The sequence below is a fragment of the Lipophrys pholis genome (genome assembly GCF_963383615.2).
Source record: "Lipophrys pholis genome assembly, chromosome: 18".
In the NCBI taxonomy this organism is placed as follows: domain Eukaryota; kingdom Metazoa; phylum Chordata; class Actinopteri; order Blenniiformes; family Blenniidae; genus Lipophrys; species Lipophrys pholis.
Window position 1 is genome coordinate 21,066,524 of NC_137646.1, and position 22,675 is coordinate 21,089,198.

A 22,675-nucleotide genomic window follows, 5' to 3' on the forward strand; every position below is an offset into this window, starting at 1 on the left:
ACACACACTGTGTTCCATTACATGCTCACGCAGCACTTTCTATCCATTCAATGTTCTGTGCAGCCAGGTAGACGGCTGGGCTTCAGCTCGATACTCTAATAATGTCAATCACTCGACGATTCCTGCTTGGTTGGATAAATGATCTGACACACAGAGAAAAAGCATAATTCATGAGTTTTCACGGGACCAATCTGTCACACCCATACGCATTCTGCACCCTGACTGCGACGAGCCCGGCTTTAAAGCTGGTCCCGGGACTGATGGACTTATAGTTGTTATAATATGAACCATAAGTCAGACCCACGCAAACACTTTGCGGGGTGACCTCCGCTGACTTTAATACCCCGACACACCTGGAGCGCTGTTACGCAACGGCGGTCTTTATATCCATCGGGAAATGAGTCCCGATCGCCTTCAGATGTGCCCTGCGGTATTATGTGATGAATATTTCAGATTGGACATGAGAGTGTTTAAAGTTCAGCGCGCGTCGATGTTTGCCTCCGCGTAGGTGTGCTGTTACATAAGAGGGAGAGGTGAGACCAGGTCCAATCAGTCATCAGAGAGCTTTCTGGAGGTGTTCAACCAAACGGCCGAGCTGGACAGGATTCATAACCTCAGTGCCACGCCGGCTCTCACTTCTTCAGTAGTCCGGATATACAGTTATTTTTTGATAATTTGTCAAAATATGAATGAAAACTTCACACAAAAAAACTGCCATAAGTTTTTGTTCATCAGATTGACATCTATTGTCAGTTCGTATGTAAAAAGCAACATAATGCACAACGCAACTGACCAGACTGATTAAGCAGTGATAACACAGTAAGAAACAGAGACGTGAGTGTGAAACGTAGACAAATGTCTATGTACACAGAATAAATAATTAGAATACCCATGTGGGTCCACTTTCTCTGGAAAACCAGACAAATGATTCAAAATTGCCTATAGGTGTAAACGCGAGTGTCTGTGACTTCCTGTGTTTGTCCTGGGATGTACTAGTGACCTGTCCAGAGTGTAACGCTGCACAAAGTAAGCCGGCATTGCCTCCAGCAACAATGACACCAAGTTAGATAAAATGGTAGAGAAGTTGGAATATACTGTATACAAAATAATGCAAAAGGAAGATTATTATAGTACATTATATACTTAAACACAACCCATCCAATCCACCCTGGTAACACCACAAGTATTCTTAACATATGGAAGCTTTGCAGAGGGAACCATAACTAAGAGCTGAAGAAGGGTTTACCCCCCTCCTCCTTGCAGCTTGTGAATCCAAAATAGTGCTAACTTCATGTTTTCCCTCCAAACGGGTGTTTTGACAGAAAAAAAAAAAAAAACCTACACTGCTGCGTAGCCACATTAGGGATATTCTGTGATGTTATATTGATCTCTTTGGGAGGGCTGGAGGGAGTCCAGGGACTCAGGGAGATCATGAGATATGATGTTTCCAGTCAGTAATCACCTCAGCAGTGACCTCTCGCAGGGTGAGGTGTGAGTTAATGCGGTTGGTGGTGGTGATGTGCATTAGTACACTCAGCAGCTAAAAATGAAAGTAGGTTTCTCTACTAATGGGAAGAGCTTCAAGTCTTAGTACCTGACCTCAGCAGATCCTCTGGTCCCATTACCGTGCCCTTAAGAGTTGCTCCTCCTCATGATCAAGTATTTCTTTCTAAATTAAATGTCATATGAACATTTATGGACTGATTCACGAAGATCCTGCATAAAGTGTGCTCGTGGTTTCTGTGTATTTTGCAGGCGAATACAATGAGTGACAAATTCAAATGAGGGCATTCAACCTTATTTATACGAGAATGATCTGCAAGAAATGTGATTGTTTCTGCAGGTTTGCTTGTGCTCGGCATCATAAACAATGCAAACGTCAGGTTTATGTTTGCTTTTATAAGCTCAAACCTTTAGTAGATCCGGCTCAAGATATTATTTTCTTTACCACAGTGCTGTTACGACCATAGAATAGAGCTCTGGTGTATCTAATACACATTTTACACTCCGATGTGACAGTGTGTAGATCAACAAGGCTGTAACTTAAAGGTCATGATGATTGTTAGCGAAACATTAAAGCAACGTGTTGAGGAAACTTCATCTGTGATACATTATGTAACAAGAACAAATCCCATTGAGCTGGCAGTCATCCAGCACACCTCTCCAAGTGTGCAAACATTTTCAGCCTGATTGATCCTTGTGTGAATCAAACCAGAAAGCATGGCGGCACCTTTTTATGCTCTCCTCAGATATATGACTGTCCTCGGAGGAAAGTCCCCCTTTTAAATGCCCTTTGGCATGAAGCAATGACGGGGGAGTGTTGTAGTTGGGGGGGGGGGGGGACTCCCACAATACCAACAAGGCTGTGAAAAAGGCGCTCTTCAAAAAGAGCAAAAACTGTGATTCAGTCACTTACAGAAGGAGCTGCTTTCGTCCTTTGTGCCTTCCATGGTGCCATCCGGCAGCATCTGGAGGTAGAAGCCGTGTCTGCAGTAGAGCCGCGTGACGATGCCCTTCAGCTGGGGCTCTGCAGAGTAAACACAGCATTCGACACACGTTTAGCGTCCCGCTGCACACATTCTCGTTAGGCGGCGTATACCTTTGTGCACCTGTGAGCGTGCGCACCGAGCAAACACCAGGCAGGTCTTAATATTTACCCATTGAATTAGTTAAACACTAAAGTATAAGTGTTCGCACACACGAGTGTGTTTGTGTGTGTGGCTGTGGACTTGAGGATGACTGATGGGATGTCAGCGTCTGCTATAAAGACGGAGCCGTTACAGTTGGGTTCGAGTAAGGGAAGCAAGTTCCTTTCATCAACAGTATCTACAACATATGAAGGGATCTATTACAACTAACAGCACGGTCCAATACAGTATATGCAATATATTTGCATTATTCTACTGAGTCATCACAGACAGGGCATCCAGTCCTCAGCTATTTATTATAAGAATGTTTAGTCTTCAGCCTGTAAAGTGCTCATCCATCCAGTATGTGGCCACTGTGTTTCATGAAAGATGGACAAGCAATAAAACCAATTCTGAGCTGACCCCAGGCATTTTTACTGTGGGAGACACGAGGCAAGTATTTTTAATGTATTTTTTACTACCTGTAGTTTCTAATGTGCTCTTATTATATTATATTGTACATGGCTGCTGTGATATAAAGTAAATCAGTCTATCTATCTATCTATCTATCTATCTATCTATCTATCTATCTATCTATCTATCTATCTATCTATCTATCTATCTATCTTATTCTCAAATTATGGAAGTGACACACCAAACAACTTGACTGAATATGAGTTAAATATAGGAGTCAGTAAATGGACCAAACAAATAAGGTGAAGAATTTCAAAAGCATTGTCTCCTTGCATTTCATTGTAAGTGATGCGAATAATAGATAATAATAATAATGAATTCCTACTGGTATTTTATACGTACTTACATGTATAAGCTGTTGGTGAGTATTTAGCTGCTATCCCTCTACAATAATCCATCATGCTTTGTTTTGTAACCAGAAGATTATCCATCACAGCAGCTCTCAGGTGTTCTGTTTACATGTTTTGGTCAAATGTTGAACGTGTCTCTGAAAGTGGAAACTTTGTTATCATCATACGATCCTGACATGATACAACACTGAGGCACTGAGAGGCTCGATGGGGATGCTTCTCCTATCTGAAGGAGCATTTCACTCAGCAAACCCATACTCAATGACTCTGCCTGTAACAAGTCTAAATGTCGCCACACTGCCAGAACAAAATCCTCCACCACGGAGGATCAAACTTTCTACTTTGCTGCCTCTTGCTTGTGGAACAACCTCCCTGACCATCTGAGGACACTATGAACTGTGGCGAGTTTCAGAAAGAGCAGATAAACGTCACTCTTCTCCAAAAACACTTGAATGCACCTCATTTTTTGACATCTATTTGCTTCTATTTATATTTATAGAACCAATTGAGCAACAACAATGTCTCTGTCAAATGGACTCTGCGGTACTTCAGCACCTGCAGCAGTAAGAGCTTTATGTTTGTTCATCTGAGAGCTCTTCAAAGCCCATGTTGAGTGTCAGCAAAGCACAGATTTTAAATAGACTGAAAATTTCTCTCTACAAAATGAAAACATATTTTATTGAATCATCTAATCTGATCAATCTCGTATTAGGTCTCATATTGATATTTCAGATCTATATCGCCTCCTATGCTAAAGTGTACACAATTTCTTTCACATGATTAATTATTCAAATGATAATGACTAAAAAAGCATAATTGCTTGCATGTGATACAGTGAAAAAAAAAAAAAAAAAAACTCAACAAACAAGTGCAACTTGAGAGCCATGCTGAATTTTTTAAAGCACCGTCTTCATTCGTCTGTTTACCCTCCTCTCAAGCACCAACTGTATTTGAGCACCTGTCGTCATTTACTCAGCGGCAGTCGAGCCCCTGTTTGTTTCCGTGAGCCAGTCGGGCGTCTGTCCGTCGGCCGCACCGGAGAGCATTTGTCTCCATCTAACCCCGTGTGTTGTGTTTCTCTCCTTAAGGCCGCTCACGCATGACTGAGGGGGCTCTTTCACTCCGAGAGTGCTGAGGGAGACTAAATAGTGGATCAGAAGGAATGTCAGAATGCTGAAGTGTTTCCACAATCAAGTTTTAATGAGACACATCAAATATGGATGAGGACAGAGAAGTACGGGGGCAGCTGGCAGTTGGCCCTCGGTTGACAGCAGGGGTGTGTGTGTGTGTGTGTGTGTGTGTGTGTGTGTGTGTGTGTGTGTGTGTGTGTGTGTGTGCGTGTGTGTGTGTGTGTGTGTGTGTGTGTGTGTGTGTGTGCGTGTGTGTGTGTGAGAGAGATGAAATAGTGACTCACTCATTTAAATTGTCCTTGAAGTACATGAAAAATGATGATGTAACACAAACAAATGTCTTTATTCAATTTATTTTTTTCTAAATAAAGTTTACTTTAGAGTTCTTCAGCATTATTCATATTCCAGTATGTTTTCTCTATATTTTTTTCACATATCTACAGGCTACTTTAACAGTGCAGTGCTGCACATCCATCAAGTTAGGTAAGCTAATGAAACAATAGATCCTACCAGTCTTTATACTGCAGCTCAATTATCTTTTCTTCTTGTGTAAAAACAGAGCGTCAACACATTTTTCCAACTGAGAGAAGAAATGTTTGGAAGTGACTTGGGTGATTCATCAAATGCTTGTAGTATTTGAGATTTTTTAGTGGAAAATCCACCATGGTGTGGGAATTATTTGCTCCTTTTCTTAAAGTACAGCAAAGTGTGATTTGCTCGAGGGACATGCAATAATAATAAAACTAAGGTAATTAACTCTAAACCCTTGCATTAAATTTTGTTATCCCAGACTTTCTGTATTTTATAGAAGATATTGTAGTTTTTGGCTGGTCCATACGCAATAAATAGAATTTGTTGATACTAGTTGTTAGCTACTTTACGTGCACAACAATTAATGTTATTTCATCCTCGAGTAAAAAAACAACAACAAACAAACAAACATGTCCTTTCAACTTTAGGAAGATTTATGAAGAAGGAACTTACACTAGAATGGGAAAATTCCTGCTTTATCTGGTTGATGTACAGATTACTAACTTCTATTATAACTTAGGTTATTTAGAACCTTGATGGCGTTGTTAAAGTATTCCTAGGTAGTAGCATGGATATTGTCAAACTGACTAAAAATGTAATAGCCCAAGCAGATCGCCTGCAAGCTTTTTCATCCATGTATCTTTCTATGCCTATGTGTCCTGTTTGGAGCCAATCCCAGGTAACTATGTGTGAGGGTAGGATACATGTGGACCAGTCACCAGAGAGACAGACAGTAAAACAAACTCACATTGACACCTCGGGGAAATTAACCTCAAATGCATGTTTTTGGACTGTGGGAAGAAATGAGAGTACTGGGAGGAAACCCGTGCCTATACCTCTTCAGGTTGTGACACTTTAAGGTGCAAAGAAGAAATTCTTGGTGTTCAGTTTTGTTTAGTTTTTTTCTTATGTACTTATTAATGTGTTCTGTTGTGTCTCTTGCAGGTGTTCATAAATTCAATAACACTTGTTCTGCAGATCAGTTCTTTTATGTTGCTTTCACATTTTCACATCTGGCTTCTATAAAATTCCCTGATCAACACACATTATATATATACCTCATGATATTGCTGATATTGATATTGATATTGCTGCACACTAGTTAGGACATGTACATGTCTGTCAGGTCTTTTAAATAGTGAAGGAGGAGTCAACTATTCAGAGGCTTTCCAAACTTTTTCCATGACCACTCCCTGTATAGAAGATAGATCGATGTGTCAAACTCTTATCTTCTACCTGGGGAGATCAGGTATTCACTCTGATGAGCCATGTGGCATTGTGCTGTCAACAACTGTTCATATTTCTTGTGACATCTCAGCTGTTTGTGATTTCCCAGCACCTGTTGGTCCCTGTGAAGCTCTCAGTAAACTGACTCCCCAGTCATGTTGAAGGACGTTACCCACTAAAACAGGTGGCTCTACATCACAACCCAGGGAACAAACAAGAGTCTTTGCAGTGAAAGATCCTACCATTTCTCAGACAAAAGAAGCACATCTTAGAGAGTACACAACTGGTACACAACAGGACCATGTAACTGTAGCTGTACCCCTGTTAATGCTTATAGCGTATTGTTCTCTTCATGCATGGGTGTGTGGTTTCATTACAAAATCAAACAACAGCACCCACTAGTGGTCCTATAAGACAACTACAGCATTTTGCCATTTCAAAAAAATTCACTTGAAGCGTTGTTGAATGACAACAAGAAGTATTGACAGGTCGTAAGATTGAGTTTAAGTTCAAGCTTGTAAGATGTCATTTAACATGCTTGAAGAAGATGACTTCAATTTAATATTCCAAGTGCGGCCAGGCAGACTCTTTTTGAATCTCATGAAGGCGTTGCATTGATGACAATAAAAATACTAGTCTTTTTCCACTTATTGTGTAACCTTTCATCGCAGGCTCTGGCCTTGGCAACAAAATTGTGTTGCTGTAACTACTAAAAGATAAAAGCTGATTCCTCCACCACTGGCTGACCAGACGCAGAAGGTCAAACCTGGAATGTGGTAATCTGTAATATCCTGAGTGTTAATCCCAAATTAAGCAGCACATGGCTTAATGTGTGGCCAGAGGCTTAAAACATCTGCTGCAGAGCAGCGCCACGATCGCGCCGGGAGCAGCCTCGTCTTAACCTTTGAGCTGAGGCGCCGCCTCCACACAGATTGGTTCGGTAACGGCGCCACCATCTAAAACAGCGAAAACACGGTTTGGATGCAGTGACATGCAACACTGCATGCACAGAGCTGAGATAGAGTAGTCATACATGTGCGCACACGGAGCACCTCATGCATATGCATGCATGTGCTCAGCTAAAAGCAGGGGGAACTGCCTGGAGACATACCTGAGGCAGGATGTCAGTTGAACAAAGGGGTTTTAAGCGCACACACAGAGATATGGATACAGAGTGACAGTGGATTATTTTCAGAATCCGCCGTGTCTCTTAAACTGATGCATTTGAGCTGACCGATGAATTTACAAGGAATCACTATGGAAATGGTCTCAAAACAGGAGTTTGGTCACGGTCGAAGCCACACCACCAAATCAAGCTGGCTTCAATTTATCCGAAAAGTAGTCGTAAGACATGTAAAGTTATATTATTCAGAGAATGCATCCGCAGGAATATTAGTGAAGGATACAAAATCTACTTCTTACTCTGTATGCAATGCACAAAGCAAACATATTCTGCTCACATCTCTCCATCATATATTCCATGTAATCCAGACATTTTGTCACGAAGGTGACGTCTTCAACCCTTATTCAACCCCCCATGACGTTCGAAGGCTTCCACTGGAGCCAAACACCGGAGAGCTATTTTTACAGGCCGAGGAGCACTATCACGACGGGTAAGATGACCTTGATGTGTACAATTAATGCGGCGCTGATTTCCCCGTAGCTCTGAGTCAGAATTGCAAATAAAAATCTGAATTTTTATGGTCTCCTGTCATTTTTGAGAGGTCTTCTGTTCCAGCAGATCTGTGGCTCTCTAACCTTCTGTTTAGGATCGCCGCCAAAAAAAAATCTGATTCTCACAAACGTATATAAAAGCACCCTTGTGCTGGTTAGGTTAAATTCCAGGCCAAAGCCTTTCTGTGTGGATGTGCCTGCATGAGTTTTCACTGAGTACAACTTCCTTCACCTTTGGTGTCTCAAAATGTGCTATATAGTGAGCCTTTCTTTCATTCTATCCAGGCAATCAACAAGCAGCCCCTGCAACATCCACTGGCTGGCATTAACAACAGATGGCTTCATTGGGTTTTTACCATATTGATGCTATTTCTTGGTGTACTTAAAAAATAAAAAATCCCAACTTTCAGTGAGTTTTCTTTCTGAAGTACACAAAGCCTCTTAAATGGCATTAAAACTGTGGGACGAGAACTTCAATTCAAACTTGTGTGAACAGCAATCCTATTGTAGCATTGGCTCGTATCCTGGGAATATCACAGCACCAGTCAAAAGATAACAGCTTCAGCCCCGTCCTGGAGCACAAAAGTGTGTGTTGGTTTGTGGGCGCGTGTTTATTCACGGGGAGGATTTGTGCTCGTAATCCGGCAGACATTCAACGCCAATTATGGAGTGACCTTAATAAAGAATGGGATTAATTTCACTTATTAAGAATTTCAACCATTAAAGTCACCCTGAACACGCCGGCTGCTCGGGGTCTCGCGTCAGACGACAACTGGGCAGCCGCTGGTGTTATTTTCACCCCCATTACACACTGCAGTTGTGCTTGTGTGTGTGTGTGAGTGTGAGTGTGTTGGACACCTCCAACCGGATGGACTTGGCATAAGGAGCGGAGAAGATGTGCCAAGAACAACGTCTGTCCGTCATCTCACACACACACAAGAGCACGCACACTCACATATGTACGTTCTCCTTTTTGTGTGTCTTTCTCGTCTCAAGCGTAACAAGTGTTAAGCACCAGTCAGGCCTGAGATTATGTCTTTACTACCTCCTAAAATCAACATCCAGTGCCAGCTCTCAGTGTCCCTGTAAATGAAAGTGTAAGTATTATACACAGACGGCTTTTTCTTGCCCTTAAAGTACTGCACAAAGCCCATTTTGAAATTTTTTAAGCCGTGGGTTGACTGCATCACTGGCAGTATTCATGAGCTCCACTGGTGTATCTGTCGCTTTTAGTTGGTAAAGTGAGTTGTTTTCCAATCGCAACGATTTGTTGTTCAATATCCGATCTTGCTCTTTTCATATGCCCTCGAGCAAGACACTGGATCCACAATTCCTCCCAATAGTGTCTGTCCTCTTGTGAATGATTGTATATGCAAATGGTAGAATGTGACAAATCATGAAAAGTGTGTTGAGACTGCTGTGGTAAAGTACCGTAAATAAAATAAAGTGGATTTACTACCTTCTAACAGTTTATGCTGATTTGTTAGGTTTTCAGTGTTCCCAACACCAACTGGCCAAGACAGATGTTCCCCACCTATTTTTTTCCCCGTTTTGGAGCGAGTATTTTCTTTCCACTGTCACCAATACTCTCTTGTCTTGGACGTTTGGGTTTCTACTTTTCATTATCTTGGGTGTCTTGATAGAACACTGTTGTCGTGACAACTATATGAATGAAACTAAATATGTCAAAATGGTACATACATTTTGCAGTCCACAAATGCAAATCTGTAAGGATTTGTATTAGAGGGGTCATCGTATGCCAAATTGACTTTCTAATGGTTGTCCAACAGCAATATGCATCCCCATACCTGAGAACGACGCCCCAGAAGTGTGTGCTCTCGCGAGTGAATCAGATCAGTGTCATTGGGGGTTTAGCCAATCCCATTGCCTTATCTCCCTTGGACCCTCACACAGCTGTGCTCCTGCACATGGCACCACGAGAGGAAGCACTTCCTCCTCTTCCCAAGATGGGCAAGTGGCATCACACAGACACAGCAGATTCTGAATGCAGCTCATTTAATCCAATATTCAAATGGATTACAGTCAAGGAAAAGCTGGATTTGGGGCTATAAACTTTAAATATCTTTTCGGGGCCAATGAGACCCATGTGAAAGTGTTGAAAAGCTGTATAATGTGACCTCTTTAAAATTTGCAATAATCAAGTCTGCCTCACTGTGGATGACTCCAGTATGTATTGGACATATCTACCTCACTCGCTGTACCTCACTGTGCCAAGTGTTGGAAAGCCTATAATCATCTTTTTACCTTTTTAGGAGATTAGCATTTCTTGCCAACAACATAATTGGTCGATTACCACCGGTGACTGGTATAAATTGTGGAAGAGCTTCTAAAACAACTAAGTTAACAAAGAACACTCATTCATCTTAGATATGTAATTACTAAAAATCGGTTCTAAGAACATTATCTTTTGATTTACAAAAAAACTAAAACAGCCTGGCATAGATACACAGAAAACAACATCATCGACGGCAAGTTGTCCATATTGACCCGCTGCAGGTAGTTTCTATCTGTATTGAATAGAGTTTGATTAGATTTAAGAAATATTTCCCTCACCGACATTCATCTGGTGCTATAGTAATAGTAGTGTGTTTGCTTTGGCTAACACAAGCAGAAAACACCAAGGCACTGCATGATGGTGTTATAATGCTCTGAGTTAACATGGATAACACACTGTGCACAATAGGCTATCTTGCAATTTTTGGTCACTGATGCTCCCATGAGAACAATAAACCGCCAAGCAAGCAGCCAATTGTCTCACGCTGATCTATTTAACCGCTCCACCAACAAACCTTTCTGAGCTTTTCAACCATTTTCCACAACAATGTTTTCTTTTATTGTTCACTGCGTCCACTCCTTCGTTAATGGCACGTCCTTAACGCCATCAAAACTGGTGAAAACGTCGGCTTGCTCGCCAAATTGCACCACAGTTGCACTGGGAGTGCTAGTTCACAGTTTTTGCTAACACTGCTAGGGGTCGTGTACTTCAGACAGTTTTACTCTTTTTCTGTCTATCTAATGTCTCTCGCTGAGCCCTCTCTCTACTTCCATGTCATTCTTCCTCCCGTTCTTTGCAGTCTTGCCACCCCCCCTCCCCATCCCTCCGAGTACTTTTTCTACCCATCTCATCCCGAGAAAACTGCCTACCTAATCTGCAGGGAAGCCCTTACTTTTGCTCTTTTAAAACAGTGAACGACTGACGCGGAGAGAAATGGGGGAGGAGGAGCAGCACTTAATAGCAGAGGAGAGTGCTGAATGACAGACTGTCAGTCAGGGGAAGAGGAGGAGGCAGGGGGGTGGGGGGAGCAGACGAGGTATAAAAAAAAGAGAAGAAGGGGAAGAGATGTGAGTAAATTGTCTATGATTCCACCACTAAGCATTTAAATGCAATTCCCCACAGGTAGTCGGTGCACTTTGGCAGCACTAGGACACACCGACGACTTGCTACTGATGTTTCATTTAGCAGAGAGGAGGCAATCCATTTTTTTTTTTTTTTTTTTTAAATTCTGACGCTTAAGTCTGTCACACCACTTGAAGCCGACGGCACGGCGACGATAGCTGATTATTATGCTTCCATCTGTTTGTCGAGACGTCTTCTTAAACGGCCGACGCTGGCAGTGGCGCAGTCAAACTCTGGGGAGCACAGATGTGCAACATCACAGATGAATTATGGGTCATTGTAGTTCGCTGAGTGCGTCGAGGTTTTGGCAGGATTAAAGCTATCAAACTTTAGGGAGACGGAATCAGCAGCTTTGAGCAACAGAAAATCACAAAAAAACAGCTGTTATAGTCTAAACTGTAACACTTGGGTAGTGGTGGTTTTATCGTTTTGTCCGTAATATTCACCTCATACCAAACAGTACATCCGCCAAAACTAAGCACTTTAGATTCATAAAGGCAGGAACGCAAAGAAGATGCAGCCACTTTATTGTATTGTTTTGGTACTAAAATATGCACCCAAACTCTGTCAAAAAACCACATATTGTTTGTGTAGAATCAAGACACGGACTTTTGTTTCTTACTGTTTCAGTGAAGGTGATGCAACCACAAGCCACTGGATCATTTCTCTGTGGATTTACTGAAGATAACCAAGTTTGAAGTTGTTCCTACATCACCTCTCACAACAGGAAGGACGCTCTGAAAAGTATGAGCGTTCTAACACTGGTCTAGAGCATGCCCAGTTTGAGTCTTTGTTTGGTCGGTATATAATATCACACAGTGACGTTCACATCAGAAAACCTGCATCTTACTCGAATCTTCCAAAAGCATATGACCCCATCAGGACATAATGATATTTCCAACTTATTTTAAAGTCAGATGTGATGATTAAAGTATAGTATCAATGTTTTCATTCTACATGCAGTTGTATGTGTTGCATTGTCATCAAATCCTATGAAAATAGACATATTTTGACATCCAAGTGTAAGGAAAGTGTATAAAATGATCTGTAGTTCACAAACACCTGCTGCAAATTGTATCAGCAAAAACCAGAGGCCATTATTGGATAGTGTCAGTCAATGTGAAGAGGAAGAGGGTTTATCCTGGGTGGTTCAGTTGGCATAAAAACCATATATATTAAAATATTACATGAAAGATGTCATTGACTTAATAGACTTAATAGTTTGATTATCAAATAATAACCACATATAGTACACGCAATTGATTGATTGATTGATTAATCGACATAAAACAGATATAACGATGCATAAATTATGTTCAAACTTTGTTGTTCTGTGTCTTGGAGGATTGCAAATGATTGTGTTTTTTAATCAACAAAACAAAATGCATGGCTTCATGGACAAACAACCTTTTAATGTTTTTGTTTGGTCATTTGATTTGAGGAGACGAAAGTCAGAGAGCGACATGGAGCCATGGAGGGGAGATTTACTCTGTTTCCCAGCATCGATGGGCAATTCTCAATATTGTGATGCGCTACAAAAATGTCTTTATTACCAGGAGGTTAAAACGCCACCAAGTGTCTCGACCATGAGTATACAAAGATTTTTTGGTTCTGATGTCATGTATGTTTTAATCTAATTTGAAATATCATACCATTATAACATATAATTAAATTTACAAATATGGTTGAAAAAAATGTGGTCAAAATGACATTGAAAGTAATATTGTCAATATTAAAGAATGGAGATGAGGGCTGTGTGTCCATGTCTCTTCTACCGTATGACTGCAACATGTGATCAACAGATTTATCAGATTTTATTCCCACATATCTCATGATAAAAGGAGTCAAAGCTGGATTTTTTTCCTGGAATCAAATGGATTAAAACCAAACAAAAGTCTACATTAAATCCAAATTTTAACCAGAATTAGCTCAGCCGATACTCAGATTATACGCGAGACGACGGCGGTAACTCCGTCAGCTGGCTGACAGATTGCGCTTTGTGCTGCAGGAACTAAGCACAGTTGAATTTCTCAAGTAATTATTCCTTGGGGCTGAGCAACAGAGCAGCAGTAATTTACAGTTGCATGCTGTTCATGCTCTACAACAGAGGAATCTCTCCAGTCTGTTCCTGCGCGACGTGTCTCTCGATCACAAAAGGTGACAATCGTCGTGCGCGTGAGCCAAGAACATGTTCATCTCCTTACGACCACATACGACCTGAAAATCAAGCTCAAGGGCTTCAGGCAAACTTGGTTTCCTCGTCTCCTGCCGGTCAAGGGTTAGATGAGTTTTCATTCTGAAATCTCGGAACTGAGGGCAAATTCCTGCTCCTTCACGACTACTTAACATGCCATGCTTCTGCTCTCTGGTCCCTGAAACACTTCCCGGCTTTCTCCGCAGTTAATAAGCTTGTTACTCCCCACTGACTCTAATATTGTCTTTCTCACCAGCAGCACGAGAGCCCCAAGCTATTAATCCATGGACATATGGATTTTACAACTCCTAGTATTTCATCTCGCGGCGTTTATTGCCGCTGACTGTAAACGCTCGACGGCGGCAACAAAAGCAATCATATTTCCTGTATTGAAATTAGAATGCGCAAAGTTCGATGTGTAGATTTATTTTCCCTACAATCACAATAAAAGCAAACTTTTTTTTAATTTTTTTTTTTTGCAATGTATTGACGCTCTTCCCTGAAACATCTAGGTTCAGGTTGAGGGAACGCCACGCACGCTTTTCATATTTCACGAGGCACATTAAGAGCACCACTAAATTGCATAAAATTAGGGGCTCACTAGTGGTGCCCCGGCTGACAGTGAATAATAGGGATAAAGTCGGGGAGAGCCTATATGGTAATGGCCATATTTACAAGGACCATCAATCATCTCCAAACCGCAAGCAGCCTCATTCCTCATAGGACGGACAGAGGAAAAGGGGTGGGACACCTTCAAAACAAAATGCTTTTCCCTCTTTGCTGTTCAATCTCTCTCTCTCTCTCTCTCTCTCTCTCTCTCTCTCTCTCTCTCTCTCTCTCTCTCTCTCTCTCTCTCTCTCTCACACACACACACTCACACAGCTGCAGCCCAACCTCGGCTTTTAGGAAAATCGATCCTGACAAAAGTGATGAAGTGCAATCCCGCTAAAAGTTTACCCCACTCCAGGTTTAGACGTGTTTCTGTTTGTAATTAAAATGACAAAAAGTGACAAAATAAATAGTGGGTGACTGGTGGCGGAGTCAAAAGAGGAGAAGGAGGGAGGAGGACAGCAGAGAGCTCTGCCGGCTGCAGCGAACATCGAGTTAACATGTGTGGAAATCTGATTCTGATGTGTCGGAGTGTGTATTCCAGAAAAGAGATCAACGCCTCCACAGTAACGACAGCAGGAGAAGAGCTCAGCGTGGAGAACATTCTCCGATCTGCCTGCAGTCTCATTGCATTCAAACTATTTATTCTCATTATGTTTGAAGCTGAAATGTCAATATTATATACAATCTTGGAAGCCAGAGCAAAATGCAACAGAACTCTGGCACCAACTTTCCCAACCATTTGCTTGAAAAAAAACCGGCGAAATCAATTTAGTCTGGGAGTTCCACTCTGCAAATCACTGCTAACATTTGGAAAACAGGCCAAAATCACAACAACCACATAAAAGAGGAAAAAGCAAGATGAGCAGCACAAAGTGAAGCATGAAAAATTAGCACTACTATTTTTTGGTCAAGATATAAGTTGACTTGAGTTTTGCTCAATGAGAAGTTCTTTTTTTTTTTTTTTACATATTATTTAAGAGCTACTGTTGCTCTGTGTCACATTTTCACAGTCATGTCTGGAAATTATATTTACATTTTTCTAGATTTGTAACTGAGCAATACTGGAAAAATTGAAAAGTAACGGGAGATAGTAACAGATATAGAAAATAAACAAAACAAAATTTAGATGGGGGAAAAACTCATTTTTACCAGGGACATAACCTTTAAAAGACTATTCATAGAGGTCTGCTGGCATTGAGAATATAGAATGTGTTTCCAAAGTGTGACCCAAGCTGCCTGGAATAACAAACATTACAAATAGCAAGTATAGCGTGCTTCAAAGGGACGTTAAATTATCCTTCAGTGCACAAGAAAACTGCAAGCAAACAAACTACACTAAGTATTGTGCCAGTGGACTAATTAATTTCCACATCAGGACATCTTGCCTCGGTGCTATGCTTGGTAGTGCGAATAAGTTGTAGGCAAAAGAAACACAACAAACCTACTTTTTTTTTTCAGAAGCTTAAAGAACTTTTCTAATAAATAACCCAGACCAGTGATAACACTGATATCTCAGGGCTATCTGATTAAGATGCTTCCCAGGTCAATAAACCCAATTTTTGATGACAATAAATGAACAACTGTACCAAGGATCATTGTTGTTTGTCTTGATATATATATATATATATATATATATATATATATATATATATATATATATATATATATATATATATATATATATATGTATCCTTCAAGGATATACATGCAACACATTTTATTGCCATACAGCTGAACACACGCACTGTGTGAATATTGTGCCCTGTAGGATTGTCCAATAGGAAAATAATTATAAGTCTGAGCGCTGCAATAATGACAAAAATGACTCACTGCAGTGGCAAAGTCGCCACACCTGAACAAGCACACACACACTGGAAGCAAAAATAAAAAAGCAAACTTGAACAATAAGTGACACATTCATAGGTCAGAGAGAGTGAGACATCGTGGATTAATTAGAACTGGGTGAACTTTTTCACAGCGCTCTAAAGCTTAATGATTTAAAGCTTAAATGAATGGCCTAATGATTAAGTCAGAGAGAGAGAGAGAGAGAGAGGAAGAGTGAGAGAAAGAAACAAAAGCAGCTGTCTCGGAGAATGAGTGAGGGAGGGTATGTGGAGAGGAAGATAAGGAGAGGGATAAAGAGCAAGATTAAAATGGGATGAGAGGGAGGAAGAGTGGGATGAAGAAGATGGGCGTCTATCAGGAAAAGAGAGGGAGAGGAGTGTTGTTTTTTGCATGAAAATATGTGAGATGTGGAGGCCAGTAGACATGCACAGGTGCTGAAAGAGGGGAACCTCTGAACTCATTCGGTGATATTTGCAATGCTTGAGTTTAAAATAAGCGATGAGAACATTTTACAGAACTGCTTTTCCTCAATTAGAAAGAGCAGCGGTTGGAACATAAACTGCGAAGGTGGAACTGAGACCAAATACATACCTGCACAGATTTAATCATTTTTTTCACTGCCATTGATTAGTTTATCCGTATTGCCTTTGAGATGTCTGGGAAAATCTCACCATGTGTAGTGGGCACTCAACAGCCAACAGGCTAATCATGGTTGCCATCTTTCTACACGATCTTGTGGACCTGCCTAACCGGTACTTTGAGCGGGACAGTGGAGAAACTCTCATCATTTCTGTTTTGCATCTTAAAGTCACATAATCACAGGCTGTGTACGCAACACAGCAGCCTGAGCTGTAATGAGGTGCTTACAGCTTGAGCTCTGGGTTTTTTATGACAGTGCCGAAAACTTTCTATACAATAGTGATTGTGCACTTGACTTGAAAGACTCGGACGGGGATTGGTGGACATGTACACGAATGTAAAGCTGTGAAATGTGTGGTATTAATACAGTGCATTTGCCATTTATTTACCTCAGCATTTCCAGCCTTCATAGATGGTGGGTGAAAGTCCCACTGGTTCAGTGAATAAAGACATTTACTTTCAGGATAACGAATAAAACCCTACTGTGAGTTGTTTATCCATTATCTATTGAACTTTTGTTTGCTGGACGATTTCATTATTTTAGACTATGGATGACCAGTTGGCCTTTCATGACTTGGGTTTTTCTTTTTGAAGAAATCAAAGAGAAGTGACGGTTCCCATCAGCCAATATTTGGTTTTCTGTGCACAAAAACATGTGGGATCCATCTACTGGGTTTGTGCAAAAATCAGAGCAGATGTGGGAACGGATCTGAGACCGGATGGAGGGTGAATGGAGAAACGAAGAGATGGGGGTCTAGCGTATCTTGGGAAGATGAGAAGAAAAGAAGTGAGAGAAGAGAGACGCTACCTGTATTGGGAGGAAAAGTGGGAGGGAAAGAAACCATGAAGGGGAAAAATGAGAAAGAAATGCAAGGATGGAAAAGAGAAAAAAAAAGACAAGTAAGAAAACAAATGCAGAGAAGACAGGGGGAGAGGACACACAGACAAAAAGCGCTGAAATCATTAAGACAGAATGAGAGAGAGACTCGACCACAACATTTGCAGAAGGACTGGAGGACAGCGAATGAGTGACTCAGCGGGAGACAAAGGAACAGAGGGAGAGTGAATGGTGGGAGGCGAGTGGAGAGATCAATCAACGGTGGCCCTGGTGTTGTAACATTGGAAAAGTCAATGGCCAGGAACCAAACTTTCCACCCACGAGCTGTTTTGCTCTCCTGACTTCGAATGTCTTTCCTTTCCAGAAAAACCCTGCTCTCCTTCTTCCTGTCCTTCTCCCTTTATTGCCACGTTCCTCTCCTCTCTCTTAACAACGTCTTATATATCTCAGCCTTTTAACACCGTGCTATATTTCTGCTCTTGCTGGTAAGTGCTGACCTATACAGAGATAAATAGGAATACTCCCTTAAGAGCCATTAGAGGCAAATACAAGCCAATTTTCTGTCTATAGAAGCTCTCTGGATGACACTTAAAGCATATTATACCATAACTCACAGCGATGCACAAGTGGAAGGGAACGAATGTGGCATATGAAAATGTGAGGGAAATACCCCAAAAGACACAAATTGGCCAAATTTTTCAAAGTTTACAACTCTTTCCAATAAAAGTGGGAAAAAATTGTCAAGCTTTCAGTCCTGAGACTGTTTGAGAAGAGGGGAGTACAGCAGCCACAGTGGAGGTCGGCCAACAAAAAGGCTCTCGCAGTGTTTTCCTCTTTCATCTAAATTAGTACTTTCACGACATGAATCAAAGTCTGTTGCAATAATGCAACGTAAATTCCCACCGCGGCCAAAATATTTCTTAATGGGTTCCATTATGTGTATCTGTAGGACACGATGGGAAACCAACTGCAAACTCGTGGCAACGGATGCATTGGACTAGAAAAATGTAATTGATGCAGTTGTTTGAATAAATATCTTTAAACAGTTCACTCAACAAAAACAAAAAACTCGTAGGTCAAAGACGTAATATGATTACAATTACATTCACAAACTCTATTTGTCTAGTTTTATGTGTTTTATGTGTTTTTTTTAAATTTGTTTTTCCTTTCCGATTGTTTTTGTGTCCCTTATGCTCTATCTGCACTGCTTGAAAAACAATCTTAATCAAATTACATATCATTAGATCATTTTATAGCGGTTAATATGTTATACCAAATGTTGATTTTGTGTTGCCATTTACTTCAAGTTATTTAATCTTCACCGTGGCATTAACAAGTATAAACACATTTTTCCCACACAATTATTCAAACAATGTAACAAATTAAAGCTCCACAGATTATGACGCGATAAGAATAAATCACTTTTGAGCAGAAGCCTAAATTTAGACTTGGTTCCAAATGATTGAGAAAAAAATCAAGTCATTTGTTTTAAATATAAATATGAGAGAACCCTCATTACTAGAAATGTTTTATGTTGTCTTGAGTGCTGCACAAGGCTCGCTTTCTTTAGCTGTTACACACACACACACACACACACACACACACACACACACACACACACACACACACACACACACACACACACACACACACACACACACACACACACACGAGTCAAGTTAAAAAACAGGTCATGACACTTGCTGCTGTCATTTTGTTTCTCAATTGTTTCCCAGTGGAAACAAAATGCATGTGTTTATGACACCAGATGCTTTGAGAGTGTTCCATCTGTGCGTGCATAAGTTCATGGGTGCGTGTGCGTGTGCATGTGTGTGTGTGTGTGTGTATGCAATCATTCGCAATGCATGCTTCCATGTGCAGTCACACTGTGCACATCTGACATGTGATGCTGCATGTCTGGTCATCCACCTGAGAATACCTCCACGTGTGCCTGTGCATCTGTGCATGGGTGTGTGTGTGTGTGTGTGTGTGTGTGTGTGTGTGTGTGTGTGTGTGTGTGTGTGTGTGTGTGTGTGTGTTCTTGGCTGAGACACTGACAGAGATGGATGAGGCAGAGTCGGCCCTGCAAGGGACTGGTGTGCTTTTGCGTCAGCGACCTCTGACCCCGGCGAGGCCGGCAGCGGCGGACACGCTCTCCTACCGTGCATTAGTTAATGACCAATTTCTGTATTCTTACAACAACACACACACACACACACACACACACACACACACACACACACACACACACACACACACACACACACACACACACACACACACACACACACACACACACACACACACACACACACACACATATGCATGCACAGGTGAGTTTTTCATCCTCAAGTAGCAACAGTGGGAGCAGATGGGTAATGGGCTGCAGGGAAGGGTGAATCGACAATGACTTGACAAATTTAAACAACCCAGAAGGACTCTTTGCGCAAATCTTGGCTTGGATTTGATCCAGAGACGCCGAGAGAAAGAGGACAAATCAATTTGCTTTCACATTATTATGAGAGGGACTTCACAGCTCTACGTGTGCTGCTTTTAAACATCAGGGTATCATTAGCAAATTAACTGTGAAGGCTTGATGTTCGGGTCAGGCCGATTTCAAATTATCAGAACAAAACAAACCTTGATTGTGTTCAACTCAGGATATAACAACTGCAGCAGGCACATTTCTTTGACATTTTCACATAAAAATTGAAATATGCATTGATCCATAACACTGAATAGTAACCATGTTTGGGAGAAAACACAAATTAAAACAGTTTTTTGGATATGGAATAATTGTGCCACCAGTATCTATAAAAAGCCAACAGAGGAAAAAACAAGTAGAATCTGAAGGCATCTTTTGCACTTATTTTATTTATTGCTGTCAGGGTGAAGGGGGCTGGACACTGGCCAATCATATAATATCCCAATAAAAGCTGTGACATATGTGTACATACTATGTAGTATACATAGTTGAATAGTATGCAAAAACTAACACTGAACCTTCTTTGTAAAAGGGGCAAAATGTGAACCAAACTCAAACTTCAGATTTTAATTGGTCATCAGAAGAGTTTGATTTGATTTGTGCTCTGTGGATTTGTAGAGTGTAATGACAATGAGCTATAGGAAAATAGTTAACAACTGAGCACTTTCAATTTCAATATTTTTCTTTTCTTTTTTTTTAACTTCAGCGACGTTTGTTCTTCACATAGGCTAAGGAGTTCTTCGAATGTTTTATTCAACAATATGAAAAGTTACTGGAAATGTCACGCATGTGGCTTTTTGAGCTCTCAAGGTTACGGTCAGTTTTGTTACGTCAGCAGCTAAATTATGCAACAGAGGCAGGAAACTATAGAATGACCCTGAGAAGAGATTATTACACCTTTAAAACCTTTTAAAACTTGTGGATTTGGCATTTTTATTGTACTTTTGAGGTGGTGCATGATTGTTTTAGAAACGGTTGAAAACAGGCCTAACGCTGTGGAGAAGCTGTTATGGGGTCAAAGCCACTGCCGTTTAGATGTTTTTAGGTTTATTCATATCAAAGCTGGTGTCTACTCTTTATAATCAGGCAAAGAATGACTTCTGAAATTGTGATTATGGCTGCCTTTCCCAACTTTTACCAGTTTTGCACTTAAAAGTTTGCTCTTTTTCCCCTCACGAGTGTCCACTTTGATATAGGGCTGCCCAAAATCACAGAGGAGGCTGAAGCGCATAAAATATAGAGGAAAAGGTGAGAGAGAGAGAGAGAGAGAGAGAGAGAGAGAGAACACCGTTTTTCAAGGTAATTGCTTCTCTTTCCCTGCTCTGTTTTCTCTTCTCATTCATCTCCAAGCATATGGAATAGACACCTTTCACCTCCTTTCTCCTCTCTTCCTCATTCCTTCTCTCCTTTGGCACAGTGCTGAGCCAGCACTTGCACTTCGCCGTCCATCTCCCCTCTCTCAGTCTCCCTCAAACTCTCTCTCCCTCAAACTCTCTCTCTCTCTCTCTCTCTCTCTCTCTCTCTCTCTGAGCCACAGCAGTGGAACATGGAGCACAATGCTAATCAGGCTCCCCGCTCCTATTCACTCCAAGAAAACCCCGTCCAACGAGAGCCAGGACTCATAAAAAGCAGCCAAACTCTGCCTCGCCCTTAAGTGTCTCCCTCCCCCTCCTCCCTCTCATTCTTTTTTATTCATTCTACGTCAGTGTCGGCTCCCAAGTGATTCAATCAACAGCCATGTAACTATAATATTGGATTTTTTTCTTCCTCAGGTCATATCCCTAAAACTCCACAGCCATCTGTTTTGTAGACTCTCATATTTCCATCTGCAAGCGGAGCGACGGCGGGGCGTAGTTTGAGGGGTGGGGTAATAAATCCCGCTGATATTGGCCATCAGTTGGAAGTAAAACGATGGCTTTGGAAGAGACATTCCATCCTAATACACTCAAAGTTAAAGCTACTGAACACGACACCAGATTTTACCAAATATGAAATATGAGTGGGTATCAGACAGTAACACCTCCTCAGTCACTTAATTAATGAACCGATTGAAGCCAAAGTTACATAACGTATCACCTAAAGTGTCTTTTAGGGACGCTCTTGTTACTGCTTGTGTCAATACACTTAAACACAATACACCACAGGAATATCAAGTCGGCTGCTTGTTTGCTGGACCAAACCTCCGGTCCAAAATGTTGTTGTCTTATTAAATGTGGTTTTGTACATTAAGTCTTTTCAAACTTTTCATTAAAGCCTATTTTATACGTGAAGGCTATGCAATGCACGCATGTCGCACAATGTGTACCAAAACAGTACAAAATACTGGGAGGAGTATCTCCGAATTGCTTAATATACTATCCACAATATGACTTGTGCAATTTTCGAAAATGTTTGCATTCATCCCGTTTCTGATGCATTTGAAAAGGAGAGACCAGTCACCTCAGGCTTTAGCAGAGATGCAGCTGTTTTGTGGCCCCACTCCGCCAGCTTCCATTTGCAGGAACTTTACAATCCACTATGTTTTCTTTCCTGTACCACATTTAATTTTGCGCTTGTGGGGGGCTCGGTAGATCTCATGGGATCATTCGCATGTAAATTACCACATGCATGCAAAGCTCTGAGGTAAATACG

The 22,675-nt window shown here is 41.2% G+C and overlaps 1 protein-coding gene across 1 annotated transcript in view; it reads right to left on the reverse strand.

Moving 5' to 3' along the window:
• fgf11a (fibroblast growth factor 11a) overlaps positions 1–22,675 on the reverse strand; it is a 94,043-nt gene that overhangs the window by 40,562 nt on the left and 30,806 nt on the right. Inside the window, exon 2 of the mRNA XM_080486206.1 lies at positions 2,417–2,527. Within this exon, the coding sequence (XP_080342332.1) occupies positions 2,417–2,527 (111 nt within the window). The remainder of the gene's footprint in view (positions 1–2,416; positions 2,528–22,675) is intronic.